The sequence below is a fragment of the Lepus europaeus genome, chromosome 13 (assembly GCF_033115175.1).
Source record: "Lepus europaeus isolate LE1 chromosome 13, mLepTim1.pri, whole genome shotgun sequence".
Classification (NCBI taxonomy): domain Eukaryota; kingdom Metazoa; phylum Chordata; class Mammalia; order Lagomorpha; family Leporidae; genus Lepus; species Lepus europaeus.
The window spans coordinates 38,890,086-38,914,161 of record NC_084839.1 but is presented as its reverse complement, the minus strand read 5'-3'; the positions used below and the strand labels follow the sequence as shown (position 1 = coordinate 38,914,161).

Genomic DNA, 24,076 nt, shown 5'->3' with positions numbered 1-24,076 from the left:
CTCAACCCCACCCCAACCTTAAGTTTTATGAGGGGACTCTGGCTGAACCTTAGAACACAATTAATACAATAACTGATTAATGAGAAAAGTGTTAAGATTTTACTAAGTTTACATGTGGATCTTCACAAAAGAGTTAAGTTAGTAGAAATGACCAAAGCAAGCATGATGCTTTTTTTAAATTAAATTTTATATGTAATACTTTTTTCCTTTTTCCTTTTTCTTTTTTTTAAAAGATTTATTTATTTATTTGAAAGAGTTACACAGAGAGAAGGAGAGGCAGAGAGAGAGAGAGGTCTTCCATCCGATGGTTCACTCCCCGGATGGCTGCAATGGCTGGAGCTGTGCGAATCCGAAGCCAGGAGCTAGAAGCTTCTTCCTGGTCTCCCACGTGGGTGCAGGGACCCAAGGACTTGGGTCATCTTCTACTGCTTTCCCAGGCCATAGCAGAGAGCTGGACAGGAAATAGAGCAGCCGGGTATTGAACCGGTGCCCATATGGGATGCCGGCGCTTCAGGCCAGGGCGTTAACCCACTGCACCACAGCACCAGCTCCGCATGATGCTTTTTTAATTTTAACATTTTAAAAATATTTATTTATTTACTTGAAAGAGTTACAGAGGCAGATGTAGGGAGGGAGGGAGGGAGAGAGAGAGAAAAAAAAATTTAAAGATCTATTTATTTTTATTTGAAAGAGTTACACACAGATTGAAGGAGAGGCAGAGAAAGAGACAGAGGTCTTCCATCCGCTGGTTCCTTCTCCAGTTGACCACAATGGCCAGAGCTGTGCTGATCCGGAGCCAGGAGCCAGGAGCTTCTTCCGGGTCTCCCACACGGGTGCAGGGGCCCAAGGACTTGGGCCATCTTCCGCTGCTTTCCCAGGCCATATTAGAGAGTTGGATCAGAAGTGGAGCAGCCAGGATTTGAACTGGTGCCCGTATGGGATGCCGGCACTGCAGGCAGTGGCTTTACCTGCCATGCCACAGCGCCGGCCCCCAGGTGGTACATTTTTGATGTATGTAAGAGATATGTGGTCAGGAGGGAGGGATGGAAAAGCCAGGGGAAGGTAGGGATTACTCCAAAGAGTTTGCTCTTTGAGATTATTGCAGTCCCAGTTACCACTGTCTGGTGATCAGGTCGTTTTCTGGCCTGGATGTGTGAAGGATGTCCTTCCCAAAACAAGCTTTATGGCCTCCTGCATGCAGAAGAAAAGGCCAAACGGCCTTTCCTGCAGTTAGAGTTCCTCAGGTGATTTCAGTTCAAAATAGTCAATATGGCAACTTGGCATATTTTACTTTAACTGCTTTAATAGCAACCAACTTGGAATCCTCGCTAGCTTATCACAACAGAGATTTATTTCTCGCTCCCAGATCACGTCTGATCCAGGTCAAGGTGGAAAATGTTTCTGCTGTGCTCTGCACAAGCTCTCGGAGACTTGGTCCCATGGGAGCTCCACCAGTGTGCAAGTCATTTAGGGTTCGTTCCTTCCAGGTTGCTGTGCCAGGAAAAATAATTCACATCCGCTCTCTGCTTCTGCCCAGAAATGTTACTGGCATTTTGCTGCTTGCCCACCGGTCAGCACTGGTTACATGATCCTGTATCGTTACAAGGAGACCAGAAATAAAGAGTAACACATGAAACATTTGGTGAAGATGACCAGGGAGATGCAGAAAAAGAAAAACAAACCTACATCATAGTTGTCCAGAGACATGAAGGTTTTTTGTGGTAGTTCACATGGATAAAGCTGGTGAGAACTGAAGTCACTACAGGACAGACGATGGTACAGGAGGCCACGCTGTGAAGGGCCCGCTCTGTCGAATGCCTGCCACCTGCCACGAGAGTGCCCACAAGAGAGGAGTGCCTGGTTGACACAACCCCCATCTACTGTCCCTTGCCATCACTCTGCCTTTCAAATAAGTAAATAAATAAAAACTTCAAAAGAATTGTAATTCTTCTTTTGTTTTTTTCCAACCATTAAAAAATGTGAAAAAACCATTTTTAATTTGCATGCCATACAAACCAGTGAGGTGGCGGGCAGGATGTGAACCACAGGCTACAGTTTGTTGAACCCTACTACAAGCATGCCTACAGGCGAAGACTCTGGAGCATTTTCCAGAACTGATGTTTCAAAGAATAATAGTCGCAAGAACACAAAAGACCCGATCTGGCCCTGCACACACTGAATGATATTTTACTGTATCCGAGGAGATTGAGGGCCCATGAGCAAAGGACATAGGCTACACAGGAAAAAAATGTTCACCGTTCTTCACGACAAATTAGTGCTTTTCATCTATAAGAGTTGCAGAGGTCTCCAACTCAATTTAAACTTCATTGATGAGGCTGTGGGAAAATAAATGCTGCTCGGTGGTGCTGGGGGAGGGTCATCTAGTGTACCCTCCATGGGAGTAGCTTGGCAAGACCTAGCAAAATTACATGATATCTGTTTCCTTTGACTTGGTATATAATTCCGTGTCTGGGACTCATCCTGTGGATATATTTGCTCATGTGTGAAATGATGCAAAAGTAATAATATTCATTGTTTTTGTTACCCAGAAATTGGATGGAAACTACTTTTGGCTTGTTTTTATTTTTTAAGATTTATTTATTTATTTGAAAGGCAGAGTTACAGAGATAGAGAGAGATAGGGAGGTCTCCCATCCAGTAGTTCACTCTCCAAAAGACCACAACAGACAGAGCTGAGCCAATCAGAAGCCAGCAAACAGGAGCTAAGAGCTTCTTCTGGGTCTCCCATGTGGGTGCAGGGGCCCAAGGACTTGGGCCTTCTTCCACTGCTTTCCCAGGCGCATTAGCCGGGAGCTGGATCAGAAGTGGAGCAGCCATGACTTGAACTGCCACCCATATGGGATGCCGGCACACTGACAGTGGCTCAATCCTCCGTGCCACAGCAGTAGCCCCAGAAATTACTTTAAATGTCCATCATGTGGAATGGTTAAATAAAATGCAGTTCAATCAATGGAATGCTGTGTCACTTTTTTTTTAAGATTTTATTTATTTATTTATTTATTTGAGAGGTAGAGTTATAGACAGTGAGAGGGAGAGACGGAGAGAAAGATCTTCCTTCCACTGGCTCACTCCCCAAATGGCTGCAACACCTGGGGCTGCACCAATCCAAAGCCAGAAGCCAGGAGCTTCTTCCGGGTCTCCCACGTGGGTACAGGGGCCCAAGCACTTGGGCCATCTTTTGCTTTCCCAGGCCATAGCAGAGAGCTGGATTGGAAGAGGAGCAGCCGAGATCAGAACCAGTATCTCTATGGGACGCTGGCGCTTCAGGCGGAGGATTAACCTACTGCGCCACAGCGCCGTGGCCCCCTCCCCCCCCCCCCCCGCTTTAATCTACTTATTTGTTTGTTTGAATGGTAGAGTAGGCGAGACAGAGGAAAAGAGGTCTTCATCTGCTGGTTTACTTTCCAAGTGCACACAACAGCCGGGGCTGGGCCAGGCCAAAGCCAGGAGCCTGGAACTCCAACCTGGTCCAATCAGAAGCTAGGAACCAGTAGCCAAGAGCTTCTTCCAGGTCTCCCATGTGGGTGGCAGGGAACCAAGTACTTGGGCCATTATCTACTGCCTGCCCAGGTACATTTGCAGGAAGCTTGACCCAAAGTAGAGCAGCTAATTGGCACTCTGATATCTATACTCTCTCTCTTTTTAAACCTTTATGGATTAGAGCCACATGAATGTGAATGCCTATTCCAAAAATAAATAAAATTAATATTTATGACTCTAGAAAGCTCTACAGTAATCGACATGATTAATTGTATTTGGTCATTTCCGAGCAACTTGTGTTCTGTGGAATGCACTTTTGAGTCATTCTTTTTAAAAATGTTGCTCCCCTGCTCCCATCCTGCCTACTTCGATTTCTTCCATCAATCGCACTTCTGAGGTTTGGGTCTAGATCAGTGGCAAGAAAGTGAGTGCTGGTGTAACAAAAATAACAATTAAAATTTACAGTTGTCCCCGGTTACTTGTCACTCCACCTTGCTGAGGTTTGATTTCCTCTACCTTGGAGAGAGTGGGATGCGGGCCCCATGATCCAAGCCCCCAGGTGGTGGCTTTTGTTTCAGGAATCCTCAGCTTTGCCTCTAGTATGCTATGTAAATACGATTAGTTTCAAAGTGTGCAGTGATGTGGAAAGGTTGGTAAGTACTGCTCTGGGCAGAATGTGGTCTTATATTTAAAAAGACACAATGTGTAAAAATAATTATGAAAAATAAACGACAAAAGTCGCCATGGTCTCTGGGAAAGTCCCAGAGCTGTTTTGCTCCATTCGGGAGTCCTCAGTCTGTTTTCCATGGGGAACCTCGTGATGAGGATGGTGGTGCCAGGGCACTGTCCTGAAGAGGGCATCTGGGCAGTGCCCAAAAAGCTCCCATGCAAACCTACTGGAAAAACAGGGGAGCGTCGCTTTCAGGAAAGGATCCTGGATTCACTTATTTATCCAGAAGTAAGTCATCAGAAAACCAGGGTGTGCTCTCTATGGGCATTGACAGAAATCTTTCTGACCTGCCTGGTGACTATCACAGTCAAGAACCCACGGACCCCAAAGAGGAAGTACAATTTTGCATTGTGGCTGGCTGAGTATAAGTCCATTTTAGAGTGCCCAATAAGGGTTTTGGTTTTTTTTTTTTTTTTTTTTTTTTTTTTTTTTTTAAAGATTTACTTGCTTATTTGAAAGGCAGAGTTACAGAGAGGCAGAGGCAGAGAGAAAGAGAGATCTTCCACCTGCTGGTCCATTCCTCAGATGGCTGCAACGACCAGAGTGCTGGGCTGATTTGAAGCCAGGAGCTTCTTTCTGGTCTCCCACATGAGTGCAGGGGTCCAAGGACCTGGACCATCTTCTGCTTTCCCAGAGAGCTGGATTGGAAGCAGAGCAGCTGGGACTTGCACTGGTAGTGCCTATATGGGATGTCAGCACTACGGGCACCAACTTTACCTGCTACTCCACAGTACCGGCCCCATAGAGAGGTTTTTTTAAGCAGTAGTGACAAGTAAAAAAACAGTAATTTTAATGGTATTATGTATAGTGTAATATAAATGAGAAGAACTCCAGGTTCAGTTTTTATTCGAATTGTAACGTCTTGTTCTGTTGGTCCTGGTGGGTCTGACGATGTTGGTAATGCTGTCTGTTCTTCATGTTTTCTGGAAAAGTAACTGAATTGGTGTGTGAATGTAGTACTATCTGAAGAAATCTCAGAGCTGTTAAAATGCTTGAAAATAAAATGATCAATCCTCCCTTTGTTCCCTTGACAGGGTAATTGAAGCTATCTGCATAGGCTGGTTCACGGCGGAGTGCATCGTGAGGTTCCTTGTCTCCAAAAACAAGTGTGAGTTTGTCAAGAGACCCCTGAACATCATTGATTTGCTGGCGATCACGCCGTATTACATCTCCGTGCTGATGACAGTGTTCACAGGCGAGAACTCTCAACTCCAGAGGGCTGGTGTCACCCTGAGGGTGCTTAGAATGATGAGGATTTTTTGGGTGATTAAGCTTGCCCGTCACTTCATTGGTCTTCAGACACTTGGTTTGACTCTCAAACGATGTTACCGGGAGATGGTTATGTTACTTGTCTTCATTTGTGTTGCCATGGCAATCTTTAGTGCACTTTCTCAGCTTCTTGAACATGGTTTGGACCTGGAAACATCCAACAAGGACTTCGCCAGCATCCCTGCTGCCTGCTGGTGGGTGATTATCTCTATGACTACAGTTGGCTATGGAGATATGTATCCTATCACAGTGCCTGGAAGAATCCTTGGAGGAGTTTGTGTTGTCAGTGGAATTGTTCTATTGGCATTACCTATCACTTTTATCTACCATAGCTTTGTGCAGTGTTATCATGAGCTCAAGTTTAGATCAGCTAGATATAGTAGGAGCCTCTCTGCAGAGTTCCTGAATTAATGCATTGCAAATCAATCCTTGCATACACTGGGTTTGATAAGAAAGAGTTGATGCTACTTCATATTCATGCGTTTCTTGCTGGGTGAGCACTGCAGTGGCATTGTTATCATCTTGGTAGGGCAAAAATTATCCTTCCCAGCTGAAGGGATAAAGCTGTTTACTTCTAATGGAGTAACTAGGATCGAGACTGCAAAGGAAGAGTAACGACCCCTAGAGTAAACTTGAGGACCTCATTTGTTTAGACTTGGCTCCTCCTCCCCTTGAACAATTACATTTTTTTTTAAAGTGCATTATTTGAACATTTTAGAACAGAAAGATACTATTTTCCAAATGTTTCTCCATCTTATGAATTCAGAAGAAACTTGGAACTTACAGTGTTATTTTTTGAGAGCAACATTTTCATTTCTAAATGTTTTATAATTTCTCATATCAATGTCAGAAGTATTCTGGAAACATATGTCACACGCAGGAACTGTTTAACAAATACTTAAAAATGTTGGCTAAAATTGAAACTGTATAATGGAGCTAGACACAAGTGACAAAGCTATTTGAAAAGCTTCCCCAGCGTACTTCTCGACTCTGCTTTATTTTTGTGCCTGTTCACCTTTTCATACAGCTTCATGAAAGCTTGGGTGCGTTCTCTCCTTTCCAGTTTGGATTTCTTTTATCTCTTTACTGAAGTGACTCAGAAAAGTATTTAAGAATCAAGAGAATTTCATGTCACTTAACATTTTATTGGATAATTTTTGCCTTCATTGCCTTTATTAGGTGATAATTGTCCTGACATTCAGATGTCCAAACAATATTTCTAACATAAAAATGAAAATAGAAATAATTTGATATTACTCAATATTACAACCATATTTATCTTTTTCTGTTAACTTTGCCCCCAACACAATGGGTTTAATAAGACATCCAACATGAAAGCCTTTTGATACCAAAGTCATACTTATGTGTTATCACCAGATTATCTTTAAGAAAGGAAGTAGATATGGTTTACTCTTAGTTGCTGTGTAGCTAAGTCAATTTTAAGGCAGCTAAAAGCAGCAAAGATGTAATTATTTGATCTTCACCATTCGGAATCACAGCTACAACAGACCCCTTCTTGTCAGAATATCAAGTAATATACCGTATTAATCTGGCTAGGCTGTTAGGACTAGAGAATATAAAACTGGCGATTGTTTCATGCTGATTTCAGCAGTAGGAACTACAGTTTTGCTTTTTCAGCCAGTTGCTATAAAGAACTCATATATAAACACAAAAGAGTTAAAGTTACAGATTCATGAATCATTTAAAGCTCACACTGTAACTTATCAGGGACATAAGAGAGGGGCTGGGAAGGGTTGGGTAGGACGGGGGACCTGGACATATTTATCAAAAAAAAGCTTACCAGAAGTGTTCATTAAAGGAATATTAGCCATCCTGTAGTTCAAACCTCAACTATTATCAGGTAGAAAAGCAGGGCAAGGAAGGGTACAGTCGTGAGGGACCTGAGGCTCAAGCCTGGACCTCCAAAACCCAGCCCAGCAGTGATTCTTCATGTACCACTGGGGTTTCAGGAAAGCCTGGGGTACCTCGCTTCTTTGCCATTATCATTGCTGAGATAATAATAAAACCATTTCCTTTTCCCTAATTTCCTTTCTAGCATTTATGTGATATTTTGGCCATTAAAGATCTCACTCCATTTTCCCCATTCCTTTCCACTGTTATGCTATTTTTCATATAGTCAAAAAGAAATTCTGTTATTTATTGTACTTTAATATAATTTAATTAAATGGCATGGATTTATTTTTCTTACTTATTTGGATTAAGGCTTTGTGATTCATGCAAATAATATGCAGATGGTAGCACCTCCAAATTGCTAATAAAAATTTGATAACCGTTAATTTTACTAGGACTGGGAACTCTTCATGTGAATATGTCTTTATCCTCCAAAGTGAATCGTAACTGTCCTGAGAGCAGGGGTCCTTTCTCATGCACATGCCTTCATATCCCCACAGGGTCTGTTACAGGTGTGGGCACAGACTTTTGACTGTCTTAGGGGGAGACTAATGCGAGAAGCGGCTAGAAGAAGCATACACCTAGGTGTGTAAGTGCATAGCCACATGTGGGAATACATCTGTCGACTTTGAGCTGCCCTTAGGCAACACATGAGAAATCTTTTGTTGCTTTTGTCGGACTTCATATAGGGCCAGTTTTAAAGAAGCACATTGCAGAACTGCTATTGGCAGTCCAGCTACCTGTATACTAAGGAGGAGGATGAGAGTAGTTCATTCATAAGTGAAAAAAAAAATCAGTTTAGTCTTCACTGATGCTGTAGCTTTAGGAACAAAAACATTTTCTTGTAACTGTCCCTGAATGTTGCCACTTTCAAAAAGTCATTAAATAGCATTTCTTTCTTCCGCTTTTTAAAAAGTTACTTATTTTTATTTAGAAAACGGTATATATATGATTTATTTATTTCTTTGAAAGATACTGATACAGAGATCTTCCATCCGCTTGTCACTCCTCAAATGGCTATAACAACCTGGGTTCTGCCAGGCCAAAGACAGGAGCCAGGGGCTTCATCCACGTCTCACATTTGGGTGGCAGGGACCCAAATATTGGGTCATCTTCTGCTGCTTTACCAGGCACATTGGCAGGAAGCTGGATCAGAAGTGGAGTAGCCAAGACACAAACCAACACTCAAATGGGATGCCAGCATCACAGGCTACAGCATAACCCACTGTGACACAACACTGGCCCCTAAAGCAGTGTGTTTTTAAAAATTTATTTACTTGAGAGATAGAGCACCGTAATTTGCTGGTTCACTTCCCAAATGCCCACAGCAGCTGGAGTTAGGGCAAGGCTAATGCCAGGAGCTGAAACGCAATCTGAGTCTCCCACGTGAATGGCAGGAATCTTTTGTTGTTGTTGTTGTTAATATTTATTTATTTGAAAGTCAGAGTTACACAGAGAGAGGAGAGGCAGAGAGGGAGGGAGTGAGGTCTTCCACCCGTTGGTTCACTCCTCAATTGGCCACAATGGTTGGAGCTGCACTGATCCAAAGCTAGAAGCCAGGAGCTTTTTCCGGGTCTCCCATGCTTGTGCAGGGGCCCAAGGGCTTGGGCCATCTTCTGCTTTCCCAGCCAGATCAGAGAGCTGGATCAGAAGTAGAGCAGCCGAAACTCAAACCAGCGCCCATATGGGATGCTGGCACTGCAGGTGGCAGCTTTACTCGCTGCGCCACAGCACCGGCCCTCGAATGGCAGGAATCTAATTGAGCCATCACCACTGCCTTCTATTCCCATGTGGATGTTTTTTGTTTTTTTTGTTTGTTTGTTTTAAAGACTTATTTATTTGAAAGCCAGAGTTACAGATAGAGGTAGAGCCAGAGAGAGAGGTCTTCCATTCTGCTGGTTCACTCCCCAACTGACTGCCACTGCCAGAGCTGAGCTGATCCAAAGCCAGGAGCCAGGAGCTTCTTCCGGATCTCCCACTTGGGTGCAGGGGCTTCCAAGGACTTGGGCCACCTTCTACTGCTTTCCCAGGCCATAGCAGAGAGCTGTATTGGAAGTGGAGCAGCTGGGACTCAAACCGGCGCCATTGTGGGATACTGGCATTGCAGGCAGCGGCTTTACCTGCTGTGCCACAGCGCCAGCCCCCTGATGTGGGTGTTTTATTGCTAGGCCAAACACCTGCCCCACTGGTTGTACTTTTAGACAGTTTCTCCTAATTCATTCTTTGTGTCAGTAATGGTTTCATTAGGATCTGTGTTTGTCTTTCATTAGGATCTCAGTGAGTGAGATTTTACTGAAATTGGGATACCCAAAGTAGAAAGAGGAAGCTGAATCTTTGGTTTTCCCACGTGTGGGCTTACATGACTTGATATTGTATGTAACTTTTTAATTTTTTAAGGTTTTTTATTTATTTATTTGAGAGGCAGAATTACAGACAGTGAGAGGTAGAGACAGAGAAATGTCTTCTGTCCGCTGGTTCATTCCCCAAATGGCCTCAGTGGTTGGAGCCGCACTGATCCGAAGCCAGGATCCAGGAATTTGAGTCTCCCACATGGGTGAGGGGATCCAAGGACTTGGGCCTGCTTTCCCAGGCCATAGCAGAGAGCTGAATCAGAAAAGGAGCAGCCAGGACTAGAACCGGCACCCATATGGGATGCTGGCGCCACAGTACTGGCCCCTGTAACTTATTTTGTATTCTCCAAAATGGGATTTTTGGGGATTGGAAAAGCAAAGTTATGACATTTGAGAGGGGATATACTATTATAAAAACCCCACTTATATATTGTTTCTTTTCATGCTTTGTTGTTATAGATTGTTGATCTAAATAGTTACATTTGTTTAGGGGTTTAGTAGTTACTTGTAAGACACATTTGTAAGGTTTTTTTGTTTTGTTTTGTTTTTTTTAAAGATTTATTCATTTTATTTGAAAGGCAGAATTACAGGGTTGTAGGGGAGAGGGAGCGAGATCATCCATCTGCTGGTTCACTCCCCAAATGGCCACAAATGGCCAGGACTGTGCCAGGCTAAAGCCAGAAACCAGGAATTCCATCTGGGTCTCCCACATGGGTGGCAGAAGCCAAAGTGCTCAGGCTGTCTTCCACTGCTTTCCCAGGCGCATTAGCAGGAAGTTGGATCAGAACTGGAAAAGCTGGAATTCCAACTGGTGCCCATGTAGGATTGCCAGCGTTATAGGTGGCAGTCTAGTTCATTTTGCCACAATGACTGCCCCTGTCAAAAGTGTTAAAATACATTCTTTTACAGTGGCTCTCAGTAAGTGTAGTATTTCCTCTCTTAAACTTTTGTCCAGCTGTCTCAGGTCTCAGATTTGGGTGGCAAATTTTGCTTTTTGCTTTGTAACTCCAAGCCCGGCAAATAGCTTGGATGGGCATTTCCAAAGCCCTCTGACTGTGTCAGCCTGTGTTCTTTTATGGTGTGAGTGCACAGCCCATTCAGACATGGTCTAGTATCTTACAGTGTCCTAAGAACTGTGGAACTAATGGAGTCCTGACAATATTCTGGTCTCCATCGTCCTGTTGCACACCCATTGTCCCATCCAGATGTTAGCAGCCAGGGGACTCTGCTCCTCTTAGGTTTGATTTAGTCACGGTCACTCTAGTGTGAGATTTACATCTCCAGAAACCGGATTTCCAGACTTTTGGTTCAGTACTCTTTGGATATTCTTTTTTTGGTAACATCACAAGGCTTGAAAGATTTCTTTTAAAAAAATATTCCCTTTGGTGCTTTGGTCCACTTCTTTAAGGGCTGATTAAAAAACAAATGTTGAATCTAGAAGCCTTGGGTGTCTAGAAGGAGGACATCAGACAGGTGTGTAGGGAACTCAGATGTTCAACTATTTTTTTTTTTAAATTGCATCCAGGTATCAATTCACGTTTGCACAATAAGTACTGGCATTTCACAGTTATCGTTGCATTACATAGAAGAGCCAGGCTTGAGAAATGTCATAGCTGAGTAGGAAGTAACATGGATTGAAGCTTTCATGGAATGTTCTGGAAAAGTTCTGTTTTGGTTAAGGAAGGTTGTGTGCACTTCTCTGTCTGGCGTGTTGTCATCTGGTGTTGTGCTTTCTGCCTTCCTGGAGCCCGGCTGCACTCAGAGGATGGGCATATCAGGGCTGCCTCTCACAGTAATAATTTGCTGAGGAGTCTTCTGTGACCTGTGATCAGGAAGCGTGATCACGTTGCCCATTCCATGATTGACTTTGTCCTAATCTTTCGTGTTTTTCCGGCTCTCCCAGACGTTTCCAGTAAATGCTGAAACTTGTGATCATTAGCATACAGTCAATTGTTAGTCTACTATTATTTGCTTAGGGAATTGAGCTTAATAATCTGTATTTGTGCATAGTTAATTTTTAGTAGCTTTGGATGGGCACCCTGTCATTTATGTTTAAAAATACGAGCACCGGCCGGTGCCGTGGCTCAACAGGCTAATCCTCTGCCTTGCGGCGCTGGCACACCAGGTTCTAGTCCCTGTTGGGGCGCCGGATTCTGTCCCGGTTGCCCCTCTTCCAGGCCAGCTCTCTGCTGTGGCCAGGGAGTGCAGTGGAGGATGGCCCAAGTGCTTGGGCCCTGCACCCGCATGGGAGACCAGGAAAAGCACCTGGCTCCTGCCTTCGGATCAGCGCGGTGCGCCGGCCGCGGCGGCCATTGGAGGGTGAACCAACGGCAAAGGAAGACCTTTCTCTCTCTCTCTCTCTCTCTCTCTCTCTCTCTCTCACTCTCTCATACTCTCACTCTCTCACTATCTACTCTGCCTGTCAAAAAAAAAAAAAAAAAATACCAGCACCATACCAAGTACAGTCAAAACCTAAATGATGTTTAGGGAGAGAAAGCCAGAGGGAATGTTATCTGACTTTTACCTAGCAGGAGTAAGTCATCTGTGTCTGAAGTAGTGTTCTGGTGTGCTTATTTATGCAGCAGTTTATTAAAACCAAAATTAAAATGTCTTATAATTTCGTATTAGGTAGGTCCCCCCATGAGACTTCAGTTATTTCTGTTGTTTAGAAATAACTCTAATTCTGCCCATGATGGAGTGGAAACCATTTGTAGCGTGTATTGTTACAAGGCTTTTTTTTATTCATTTGTTTTGTCTTCTTCTTCTTCTTTTTTTTTTTTATAAGAAAGGAGGCATAAGTAATGATAGGTTTTTTTCTCTGTTAATGTAAAATGATTTGTTAAATTTGCATAGTGCTTTTTCACTGTATTACAAGCTCAGGCTTTTAACTATGATAGGATTTCATGCCCCTCCACAGTGCTGAAGACAGGAGACATTACTGCCTTAGTGGAGAGTGGTGTTTGTAAGGTACAAATTTTGAATTCTGAAACAAGGGAAATGTTTATTTCGTAGTTAAAACAATCCATTTTTATTTTTTAATTCAAAAATCCCAGAGAGGTAGGCAGAGAGAAGTAAAGAGAAAGAAATCTTCCATTCACTGACTTTATCCCTAATTGCTCAGAACAGCAGAGCTGGGGCCAGGCCGAAGCCAGGAGTCCACGTGGGTGGCAGGGACTCAAGTACTTGAACCCTCACTTGTTACCTCCCAAGGTATGCATTATTTCAAAGCTGGAATCTAAAGCAGAGCTGAGACTTGAGCCCAGGAACTCTAGTATGGGATGCAGGCATTTTAGCCATTGTGCCAAATGCCCACCCTGTGATACACATATTAAACTTTTTGAACCATAACCACTCTTTCTTTTTTTTTAGATTTTTCTTAAATTTATTTTATTTGAGATGTAGAGTTACAGACAGTGAGAGGGAGAGACAGAGAAAGGTCTTTCTTCCGTTGGTTCACTCCCCAAATGGCTGAAACGACTGGAGCTGCGCCAATCCAAACCTAGAAGCCAGGAGCTTCTTCCTGGTCTCCCATGCAGGTGCAGGGGCCCAAGGACTTGGGCCATCCTCTGCTGCCATCCCAGGCCACAGCAGAGAGCTGGATTGAAAGTGGAGCAGCCCAGACTAGCACCAGCGCCCATATAGGATGCTGGCGCCGCAGGCAGAGGATTAACCTGCGCCACAGTGCTGGCCCCCATAACTACTCTTTCATCTGAAACACTTGAGAATAAAATGCAAAATCATAAAATTGATAGTAAATCTTCAGGTCCATATGAATGTTTGTTTTTTGTTCCTAGGACAGAAGTGGAAAGCTTTGATTTTTTTTGCTTTGAGATAAATTACTTAACCTCTTATCAGAATTTTTTATTCAAAGGCTTTTTAAAAAACAAATAATACAAATTGTATTAATATTCTAGATTTAAAACAAGAATTATATATCTTGGTCACTTTCATTGTATGATTTACTTTACAATATTTTAAGAAAACAACCTTTCATTAGATTTGTAGTTGGCCAAGTTTTTAAAAATCTGATAGAAACTGGGAATATGTATATTTCATTAAATCCATTTTTTTATTTATGTATGTTGCTTGCTACAGGGCAAGGCAGAGTCAGGAGCACTGTGGTCTGCACACAATAATTAGGTGCATCCCACTTTATGTAATAAATAGGGCTCCAGAAATCTTTATGGGAAAAGTCTGGAAATGTCATTATATTTCCTATGCACAGTGATGGGTTGTGCAGGAACTCAGCTGCGGAATCTTTTTTTTTTTTTTTTTTTTTTTTTTTTTTTAAGATTTATTTATTTATTTGAAAGAGTTGAACAGAGAGAGGAGAGGCACAGAGAGAAAGAGGTCTTCCATCCGATGGTTCACTCCCCAATTGGCTGCAATGGCCGGAACTGCGCTGATCTGAAGCCAGGAGCCAGGAGCTTCTTGGGCCATCTTCTGCTTTTGCAGGCCACAGCAGAAAGCTGGATTGGAAGTAGAGCAGCCGGGTCTCGAACCGGCGCCCATAAGGGATGCCAGTGCTTCAGGCCAGGGCGTTAACCCGCTGCGCCACAGCGCCAGCCCCTGGGGAATCTCTTAACCCGTGAGTCTTCTGTGGTATTAACCTCCCCTTGGGGGCTGGCGAAGTGGTGTAGCAGTGGTAGCATTGCGTGTGGGTGTCCATTTGAGTTCCAGCTGCTTCACTTCTGATCTATCTCCCTGCTAATGTGCCTGGGAAAGCAGCAGAGATGGCCCAAGTGCTTGGGCCCCTGCACCTACATGGGAGACCTGAAAAAGCTCCTGGCTTTGGCCTGGCCCAACCCTGGCCATTGAGGCCATCTGGGGAGTGAACCATCTCTCCTTCTGTTTCTGTAACTCTGTCTTTCAAATAAATAAAACAAATCCTTTTTAAAATTCCCCTAAAGTAAATTTTTTTTTTTTTTTTGTTTTTTGTTTTTTGTTTTTCGTGTGTAAGGGTAAGATGTCTTGAGAAGGGCATGCTTATTTGGGGTTCAAAACCAAATCAGGGCCGGCACTGTGGCTCACTTGGCTAATCCTCCACTGTACTCCCGGGCCACAGCAGAGAGCTGGACTAGAAGAGGAGCAACCGGGACAGAATCCGGCGCCCCAACCAGGACTAGAACCCAGGGTGCCGCAGCGCCGGACCCCCATAAGCTTTTATCCCCCCATTCCCACTCCACCCATCCCTGTGAAACCACTGATCTACTTCCTGTCTCAATGGATTTTCCTCTTCTGGACATTGTGTATGTGAAGTTGTGTGGCATGCAGCATTTTGTGTCTGGCTTCTTTCTCAGTGTGATGTTTTCATCCATGTTGTGGCATTTGTCAGTCCATCATTTCCTTTTATGGCTCAGTAATAATCATGTGGATACAATACATTTTGTTTATTCACTCATCTGTTCATGGACATTTGAGTTCTTTCCATTTTTGGCTATCGCAAATAATGTTGCTATGAAAATTCATGTCTGAGTTATTGTGTGAACATAGACCCCTACAACATAGGATTATTTTGTGTGAGATTCTGTGAGTGTCATAAACTCAGCCGATAGCTGCTGTTCCCAGTATCCTCAGAGGCCCTGGTAATGGACCATCAGCAAGATTGCACCTGGATGAGTCTCCTCGGGCTGCCTGTCAGGGGTCAGGTTGTAGGCACAGGCTCAGTGACACATCCACAGTGAGGAAATTTAAGAGGTGTTTTGTTTTGTTTTGTTTTTAACTTTTATTTAATGAATATAAATTTCCAGTGTACAGCTTATGGATTACAATGGCTTCCCCCTCCCATAACTTCCCTCCCACCCGCAACCCTCCCCTCTCCCTCTCCCCTTCCATTCACATCAAGATTCATTTTCAATTCTCTTTATATACAGAAGATCAATTTAGTATAAAGATTTCAACAGTTTACACCCACATAGAAACACAAAGTGAAACATACTGTTTGAGTACTAGTTATAGCATTAAATCAAAATGCACAGCACATTAAGGACAGAGATCCCACATGAGGAGCAAGTGCACAGTGGCTCCTGTTGTTGACCCAACAAATTGACACTCTAGTTTATGGTGCCAGTAACCACCCTAAGCTGTCGTCATGAGTTGCCAAGGCTATGGAAGCCTTCCAAGTTTGCCGACTCTGATCATATTTAGACAAGGTCATAAAAGACAGAGTGAGGATAGTAACCAATGATCCTAAGAGTGGCATTTACCAGGTCTGAACAATTATACAGCATTAAGTGGGGAAGAGGACCATCAGTACACACAGGTTGGGAGTAGAGTCATTGGTGGTAGAGTAGAGGTTATGATTACAAAGGAATGAGGCCCAAGTGCGCTAGACAGGGTCTAGAACAAAGGACAGAGTCATTATTAGAGGAGCTAAGAAAGGTGCTATCTAAGCTACAATTAAGTTTTCTGATTTAGAGTCAGGTTCTATTTGCCTCTAAATCAGAAGTTTTTGTTTGCTTGCGTCTGTTTAGTACTTGTAGACCCTGGGGGCTTGTATACTGCACACTTGGAGGGCACACCTGGAGATCAGAGAGTGCAGGCAGAGATGGGGTAGGACCTGTGGGTCTAGGACATTATCTATCTCCGGAGGGGCTCAGTAATTGGTGAGTTTAAAGCAAGCAGGACTTCATTCCTGGAGACCTCACTGTGATGGAGAAGTCCTCATTTTAGATTAGTGGGCAGATGGCTATGTGAAGCCTTTAAAGAAGTGGTGCAAAGTGGGAAGCCCAGCCTGCTAGGCGGGAGAGATGCCTCAGGGTCTTTATCTCTAGCCAGCGGCTCCAGCCCCAGCAGTTTGGGTGGGTAGAGTACTGGAAACTGTTAGGGCTGGCTGGGTCCTACTTCAGGTGTGAGAAAGCTAAACTTACATTTAAAAATGGATGCCAAGGCCGGCGCCGTGGCTTAACAGGCTAATCCTCCGCCTTGTGGCGCCGGCACACTGGGTTCTAGTTCCGGTTGGGGCGTCGGATTCTATCCCGGTTGCCCCTCTTCCAGGCCAGCTCTCTGCTATGGCCCGGGAAGGCAGTGGAGGATGGCCCAAGTGCTTGGGCCCTGCACCCGCATGAGACCAGGGGAAGCACCTGGCTCCTGGCTTCAGATCAGCGAGATGTGCTGGCCACAGTGGCCATTGGAGGGTGAACCAACGGCAAAAAGGAAGACCTTTCTCTCTGTCTCTCTCTCTCTCACTATCCACGCTGCCTGTCAAAAAAAAAAAAAAAAAAGGATGCCAAGTAGGGTGGGTGCCGTGGCATAGCGGGTAAGGTCACCGGCTGCAGTGCTGGCATCCCATATGGGTGCTGGTTCAAGTCCTGGCTGCTCCACTTCTGATCCAGCTCTCTGCTATGGTCTGGGAAAGCAGTAGAGGATGCCTCAAGTCCTTGGGCCCCTGCTCCCACACAGGAGACCCGGAAGTAGCTCCTGGCTCCTGCCTTCGGATCGGTGCAGCTCTGGCTGTTACGGCCAATTGGGAGTGAACCAGCGGATGGAAGACCTCTCTCTCTCTCTCTCTCTCTCTCTCTCTCTGCCTCCTCTTCTCTTTGTGTGTATCTCAGACTTTCAAATAAATAAATCTTTAAAAAAAGGATGCCAAGTAACATAAAATTATAGACAGTCATTATGGTGATTTATAAATATGCTAATTCAGAGGGTTGTCTTTTCCCTGTTAGTGTTATTATTTGCGGGAAATGGTTTTAAATTTTGATGTAATCTGATTTGTTTTTTCTCATCTCTTGAACTTTTGGTGTGCTGTCTTTTTAGAGGATTTATTTGAAAGGTAGAGTGACAGAGAGAGGGTTGGGGCAAGGAGGGAGGGAAAGGCAAAGAGGGAGAGATCGTCCATCCTCTGCTTCACAAATACCCGTAACAGCTGAACCTAGAACTCCATCCATCCTGGTCTCCCACATGGGTGGCAGGGGCACAATTGGACCATCTTTTGCTGCTTCACAAGGTGCATTAGCAGGATATTGTACTGAAAGTGGAGCAGTCAGGATGCTGGTGTCACAAGCAGCAGCTTAACTCACTGAGACACAGTGTTGGCTCCTATGCTTATTTAGCATAGATAAGTATATCTATCATCTGTTCTTATGCTAGAACCACACAGAAGATTATAACTTTGTCTCAAGTTTGGAAATCAGGAAGTGTGGGCTCTTCTCCTTTTTTTAAAGATATTTTATATGTAGAGTCCTTTGCCTTTCCACATGGATTTCAGTATTATTGTGTCCAGTTTCTGCAAAGATAAGGCAGTTGGAATTTCGGTAGGGATTACATTGAATCTGTAGATCATTAGAGTATCACAGCAATATTAAGTCTTCCAATCCATGAGCATGGGATATCTTCATTTATTTAGGTCTTCTTTAATTTCTCTCAACAATGTTTTATAGTTTTCAGCATACAAGTCTTATGCTAATTGGGTTTGGTTTGTTTCTAAGTGCTTTGATACTATTGTAAGTAGAATTGTTTCTTAATTTCATTTTCCAATTGTTCATTCTTAGTGTATAAAACTAGAGCTGATGTTGTATTCTGATCATCTGCCCTCCAACTGTGCTGAAGTTGTTTATTAACTCCAGTAGGTTTTAAAGCATTCCCAAACACTTGGGCCATCCTCCACTGCACTCCCTGGCCATAGCAGAGAGCTGGCCTGGAAGAGGGGCAACTGGGACAGGATCGGTGCCCCAACCGGGACTAGAACCCGGTGTGCCGGCGCTGCAAGGCGGAGGATTAGCCTGTTGAGCCACGGCGCCGGCCCATTCTCTAGAAGTTTCTAATAAGGCCACGTTGTCTGCAAACAGATAATTTTACTTCTTCCTTCCCAATCTGGATACCGTTTCTTTCTATAGCTAAAACATCTAGTTAAAACATCTAGTACAATGTCAAATAGAAGGGGTTAAGAGTGGACACCCTGGATTTACTCCTGCTCTTAGGGGAAAAGCTTCCAGTCTTTTACCGTTAAGTTTGATGTTAGCTGTGCGTTTTTCCATAGATGCCTTTTATCAGATTGAGAGTTCCCGTGTGTGTGTGTGTGCGTGTAAATATTTATTTACTTATTTGAAAGGCAGAGTTACAGAGAGGCAGAGGCAGAGGCAGAGAGTTGAGTCAGAAGTGGAGCAGCCAGGACTCCATTTAGGATGCCAGCACCATAGGTAGCAGCTTAACCTGTTAGGCCACAGTGCCATTGTTAAGTGCTTTATCATGGAAGGATGTTGGATTCTAACTATGTTTTCATCAAGAGAAACACTGATTTGTTGTAAGTTAAATTGTACCATGTCAGGAAAAAAATATATTTAATTGAAGTGAATTTTTATATCTACAAGATATTAATCAAATTGAAGACATAGAATTACTTGTTGATGGTTTTTAATTTTTTTAAATAAAGATTTATTTATTTGAAAGGCAGAGATGGAGACAGAGAGAGAGGGAGAGAGAGTTCTTCCATCTGCTGGTTCACTCCCCAAATAATCACAATGATTGGAGCTGGTACAGGCCAGATCGAGGAGCCAGGAGTTCCATCCCAGTCTCCCACATGAGTGGCAGAGGCCCAGATACTTGGGCCATCTTCTGCCATTTTCCCAGGTGCAGCGGCAGGGAGCTACACTGGAAGTGGAACAGAGGCCAGTGTCATAGGCAGTGGCTTACCCTGCTGTGCCACAATGCCAGCCCCTTGTTGATAGTTTTTAAACAGCTCTCCAATTGATATATATTTGATGATTCCTAAGCCTATTAAACTGATTCTTTTCATTAACCCAAGTTAATTGCGTTTGTGTTCACTTGTCTACAGATATAGACACAGAGATATAAGATGATTTGCTTCTGTCGTCTGGTTTGTTTTAATGCTTCCTTATTACCTGACTTTATGCTTTTCAAATTCATATATTCCAGGGAGTCCTGGGAGAAGGCCAGAGAATGTGGAGGGAGGCACCTCCATCTCCCTGAATGGTTCACATTAGGTCAGTTCTCATGGTGATAACTCAGTAGAAGGGCTTGAGAAGCAGGGAGCCTGTCTGGGCTTCCTGGGATTGGCTTTCCTAGCAGTGGTTAAGTGTTATACATGGCTCCAGAATACATAGAGGAGGTGCAAGCTCCACTGAATTACCAGGTGAAGGGGGAAGAAGGTATCTCAGACACAAGACTGGATCATTGCTGCATCATTTCCCCTTAGCATTGCCCTGGAAAAATTTGTTTTAATCCTTTGTGTCCACATAGTGAGGATATTTGCTTAACCAGTGTTGCTGCTGTACTGGGTGGGCCCTGTACACAGAGATGACCATCAGCTGGCCTCACTCTGGCAAATATTCTGAGAGATCCTTGTACAAGGAAAAACCCATCTGTTCTCTCAAGACCTTTTCTTTAGTTTAACCAGAGGATCCTGTACACAAATGCTAAGCTCAGATCTTTTCATGTAATGCATCATCATGGATATAATCATTCTGAAACTCCCTTAGGAAACCATGTCAGTAAAATAAGTGGAGGGAAAAAGCTCAATATTATGTACAGCTAACACTTCTCCAAATGGTTAGAAGACCACTTCCAAGTTTTCCTGTTCGACTAATTTCTAATGGATGGATCCCTACTGGCATTTCATGAGTTATGTTGCTAATGCAGCATTTGAGTGAATACTGAGAGCTCTAATTACGTACATTTGCCTCAAAGGGCTTTGGTTGATGGCTACATTTTAAATAAATCTTGTGGATGTGCTAGGCAGACGTTAATAATATTCAGTGCAAATGTAGATATCAAATCTAATGCAGTTACAAGCCAAGATTTGGGGCACCCTACATTTTTAATGTTGCGTATTTATTAAAATGTTGAGGTCAAAAAGCTTTCAGACAGGTGAACTTTTCTGTCAGTGTAAAATAAATGTATTCAGTACCATTCATAGGAACTGATTCCCAGACCAGGAGGATCCTCAATTACAACTCATTAAACGCTTGAATAGGCTACATTTCCTAAAATTTATGGCATAATGAAAATTATTCATACTTTTTCCATTAAAAATAATGTACCAATATTTTATAATTCTTTTATTTTTGCACAATGCTTTTAAGTATTCTGAAAATAAATCCTTGACCTTATTTGGTCATTCTAATAAAATTTGCCTAGAGGAAAAAAAACTGCAGCCAGCAGATCCCTTAAAAATATATCTTCCTCCCGGTGTTTATAGGCTCACTCGTTACAGGGAAATGCTGAGGTCACTGGAGGTAATGCAGTGTTTGCTGTAAGGACACAACAGGTGCCTGGCTGAGTCTGGCTTTTCTGGGCGTTATCCTGCCTGCCTCTCCGGGCCTAGCATCTGGATTGGTGTCACTCTCACCCACATGGCCCTCTCTCTTCTGCTGCTGCTTCTCTCTTCTCCACTGGGGGCCCTCTTGTTGACTTTCTACTTCCTCTTTAAGGTTCCAATGTGGTGTCAGCTTAGCCTGTCACCTGGGTTGGGGAAGAGTTTTCCAGACTAGGCCCCCTTGCTTAGGGGAAGCAATCTTTTTTTTTTTTTTTTTTTTTTTTTTTGATAGGCAGAGTTAGACAGTGAGAGAGAAACAGAGAAAGGTTGGTTGGTTGGTTAACTCCCCAAATGGCTGCTATGGCTGGCGTGGTGTGCTGATCTGAAGCCAGGAGCCAGGTACTTCTCCTGGTCTCCCATAGGGGTGCAAGGCCCAAGGACTTGGGCCATCCTCCACTGCACTCCCAGGCCACAGCAGAGAGCTGGACTGGAGGAGGAGCAACCGGGACAGAATCTGGCGCCCCGACTGGGACTAGAACCCAGGGTGCTGGCACTGCAGGCGGAAGATTAGCCAAGTGAGCCAGCCAAGGGAAGCAATCTTTTTGGGGTGAGGAGAGATTAGTATGGACAGGGCAGTTACTCCGGGAAGAAGGTGTAGGAGGTGCCATAATTGGTCCCAGAGACTTTGCACAGACCTTCACCCCTGGTCCACCATGTCAGTGACATCTGTGGACTGCACATAATACACGGGAAGTCCCAGGTTCTTGGGTGTTAGAGTGATTGTCTTGTCTGGCATATTCAAGAGCAGAAAATGAGCTTTGCTCACAACTCACATTGCTGTTGTGATTGGCCACAGTTCTGAGAGTGAATCGTTCCGTGGGCAGAAGCTGTTTCTGTTTGTGGCCGTTTCTAGAAGCTCAAGTGTTTGAGTTGAAGTCAGTGGCTTGTTTGGCCATAAACTAAGTAAGCAGGTTTCTAAATCTCTTCAGCTAAACAAGCCCTTAGTATTTGCACCGCGTTGCTCCTCTCCCCTCGCACTGAGCCTTAGACTGTGCAGAGGAGCAACTCTGTAACGTAGGTGACAGGGAACACCTGAGGGTCCTTCGTGCCCCACGATGCTCGGCGTTGCTGTGGAGGCCGAATTTGGTTTGTAGATCTTTCTGGTTACTCAGTGTTATTTTAAGGTTTGTTGTTATTATTATTTATTCAGCTAGGTAGTTTTAATCTTTTGAATCCTGTTCTGCTTCTCTTACTTTGATCTAATTTGCGAACTTAATAAGCAGTTCCTGCCAAATTTCCCCTTAGAACAATATTTTTCTGGAGTACTTGATTGCATTATAAGGTGAAAATAATTGTAATTTTTTTTTCCCCCTCTTAATGCCACTGAGAGTTTGGGAGAGGAAATTAGTGCAGTGGTTGTCAAATGTCATTACATTACCTGAGTGGGCATAATGAATACTATTTTCATTTTAAGGAAAACATTTTGAACATGAGTACAGTTAGTAATTGGTTTTTTTCACTGAAAGTCATTGCATCACACTATTAAATAATTAAGACTACTTAGACATTGTAAGTCATTGGTCCATAACAGAAATCTGAGATGTACTTCTTCTACTTTATGTTATATCAATCATTTTTCACTTTCAGGGCCCAAAACTGATGACTTGCACATTAATACACCAAATGGCCTATGACTTGGATTTGTGCCCTTCATTTTAGAAAGCCATTGACTGGAAATCTCCAAAGAAACTGTTAGGCCATTTCTAACTTGAAAGTTAGTAATAGATCTACTTTTGTAAATGTCACACAGTGTAGATTTTAAAAGTATATTATGAATACCACATTGTGGATTATATTCTGTTTAAGTTATTTATATAAAAGTAAATGTATGTTTTGCATGAAAAGGTACCTCATACATACAACTATTTAATAAAATCAGTTTTATGTTAAAAATGACAGGAAAATTTTTTATTTGATGTGATTTAATTTTTTTGGCTCATTTAATTTTTTGTTTTAAGATTTTTTTACTTTTTGAAAGGCAAAGGGAGATAGTGGGTGGGAGGGGGAAGTGGGGAGAGATCCACCATCCATGGTTTGTTCCCCAAATGACCACAATAGTCAGGGTTGAGCCAGGCAGAAGCCAAGAGCCTGGAACCCCATTCAGTTCTCCCACGTGGGTAGCAGGGGCTCAAGCAGTTGGGTCACCATCTGCCACTTTCCCAGACACATTAGCAGGGAGCTAGATTGGAAACAGAGCAGGAGAGACTCGAATCAGCACTCGCACAGGGAATGCTGGTGTGGCAAGTGGTGGCTTAACTTACTGCACTATAATGCCAGCTCCTCACGTTCAATTTTGATCAATAAACTGATCACCTCACCGCCCCTTGGAAGACCAAGACCTTTCTCTTTACTTCAGAATAGCTTGAATCTTGGTGCATATTTTTGCTATTTTTCAGATACTAAGATGAAGTAGCCTTAAATTAAAGATAGCCTTATGTAGAGAGCCTTATCGCAAAGGTATTAGAGTATTTAATATCTAGTATTTTTCTAGAATTTAGAATCTTGGGAGATTTCTGGCCATCAGAACTTTGAGAAGAGTTCTCTATGTAGTTATGGGTAAAATGTTAAGTATGTTGAGAATGTCTTTATGCTCAGTGACACTTGTATTTATATTGAATAAGGTTATACCTCAGTTTCTTGTTTGGTACTGTCATCCGATAAAGTTCATTAATGGGTAAATTGCTATGTATGCATGTGATAAAGATATTTGCCTTAAAATAGAGCACTTCTGTCTTGCCACCCATCTGTGGTCAAATGGTCTTTCCTGTTATTCTTTCTGTGCACCTGGTAAACGTGGACCTGTTAAAGTCCATGCAAGTAAAAGAGATGAAATGTCTCCTTATTACTAACAGTCTGAACCTGGATAAAAAGTATTTTCAACATGAAAAATGTTTCAGAAAAAAAAATATGGTGTCCACCTTTATTGCCAAAGAGAGCAAGACATGGAACAGATCACACATGTTGTTGGTGGGAACTGTTGTCCCATTGACCCTGTTCTCAGTGGCAGTAATAATGATTCATATATGTGAGGTCTTTCCAC

General features: G+C 43.2%; 1 protein-coding gene across 2 annotated transcripts in view; it reads left to right on the top strand.

Moving 5' to 3' along the window:
- Positions 1-5,910, top strand: part of KCNG3 (potassium voltage-gated channel modifier subfamily G member 3) — a 57,448-nt gene extending 51,538 nt beyond the window's left edge. For both annotated transcript variants that reach the window (XM_062210193.1, XM_062210192.1), the window contains exon 2: positions 5,265-5,910. In XM_062210193.1, coding sequence (XP_062066177.1) covers positions 5,265-5,910 — 646 coding nt within the window. The remainder of the gene's footprint in view (positions 1-5,264) is intronic.
- The last annotated feature ends 18,166 nt before the right edge of the window (positions 5,911-24,076 follow it).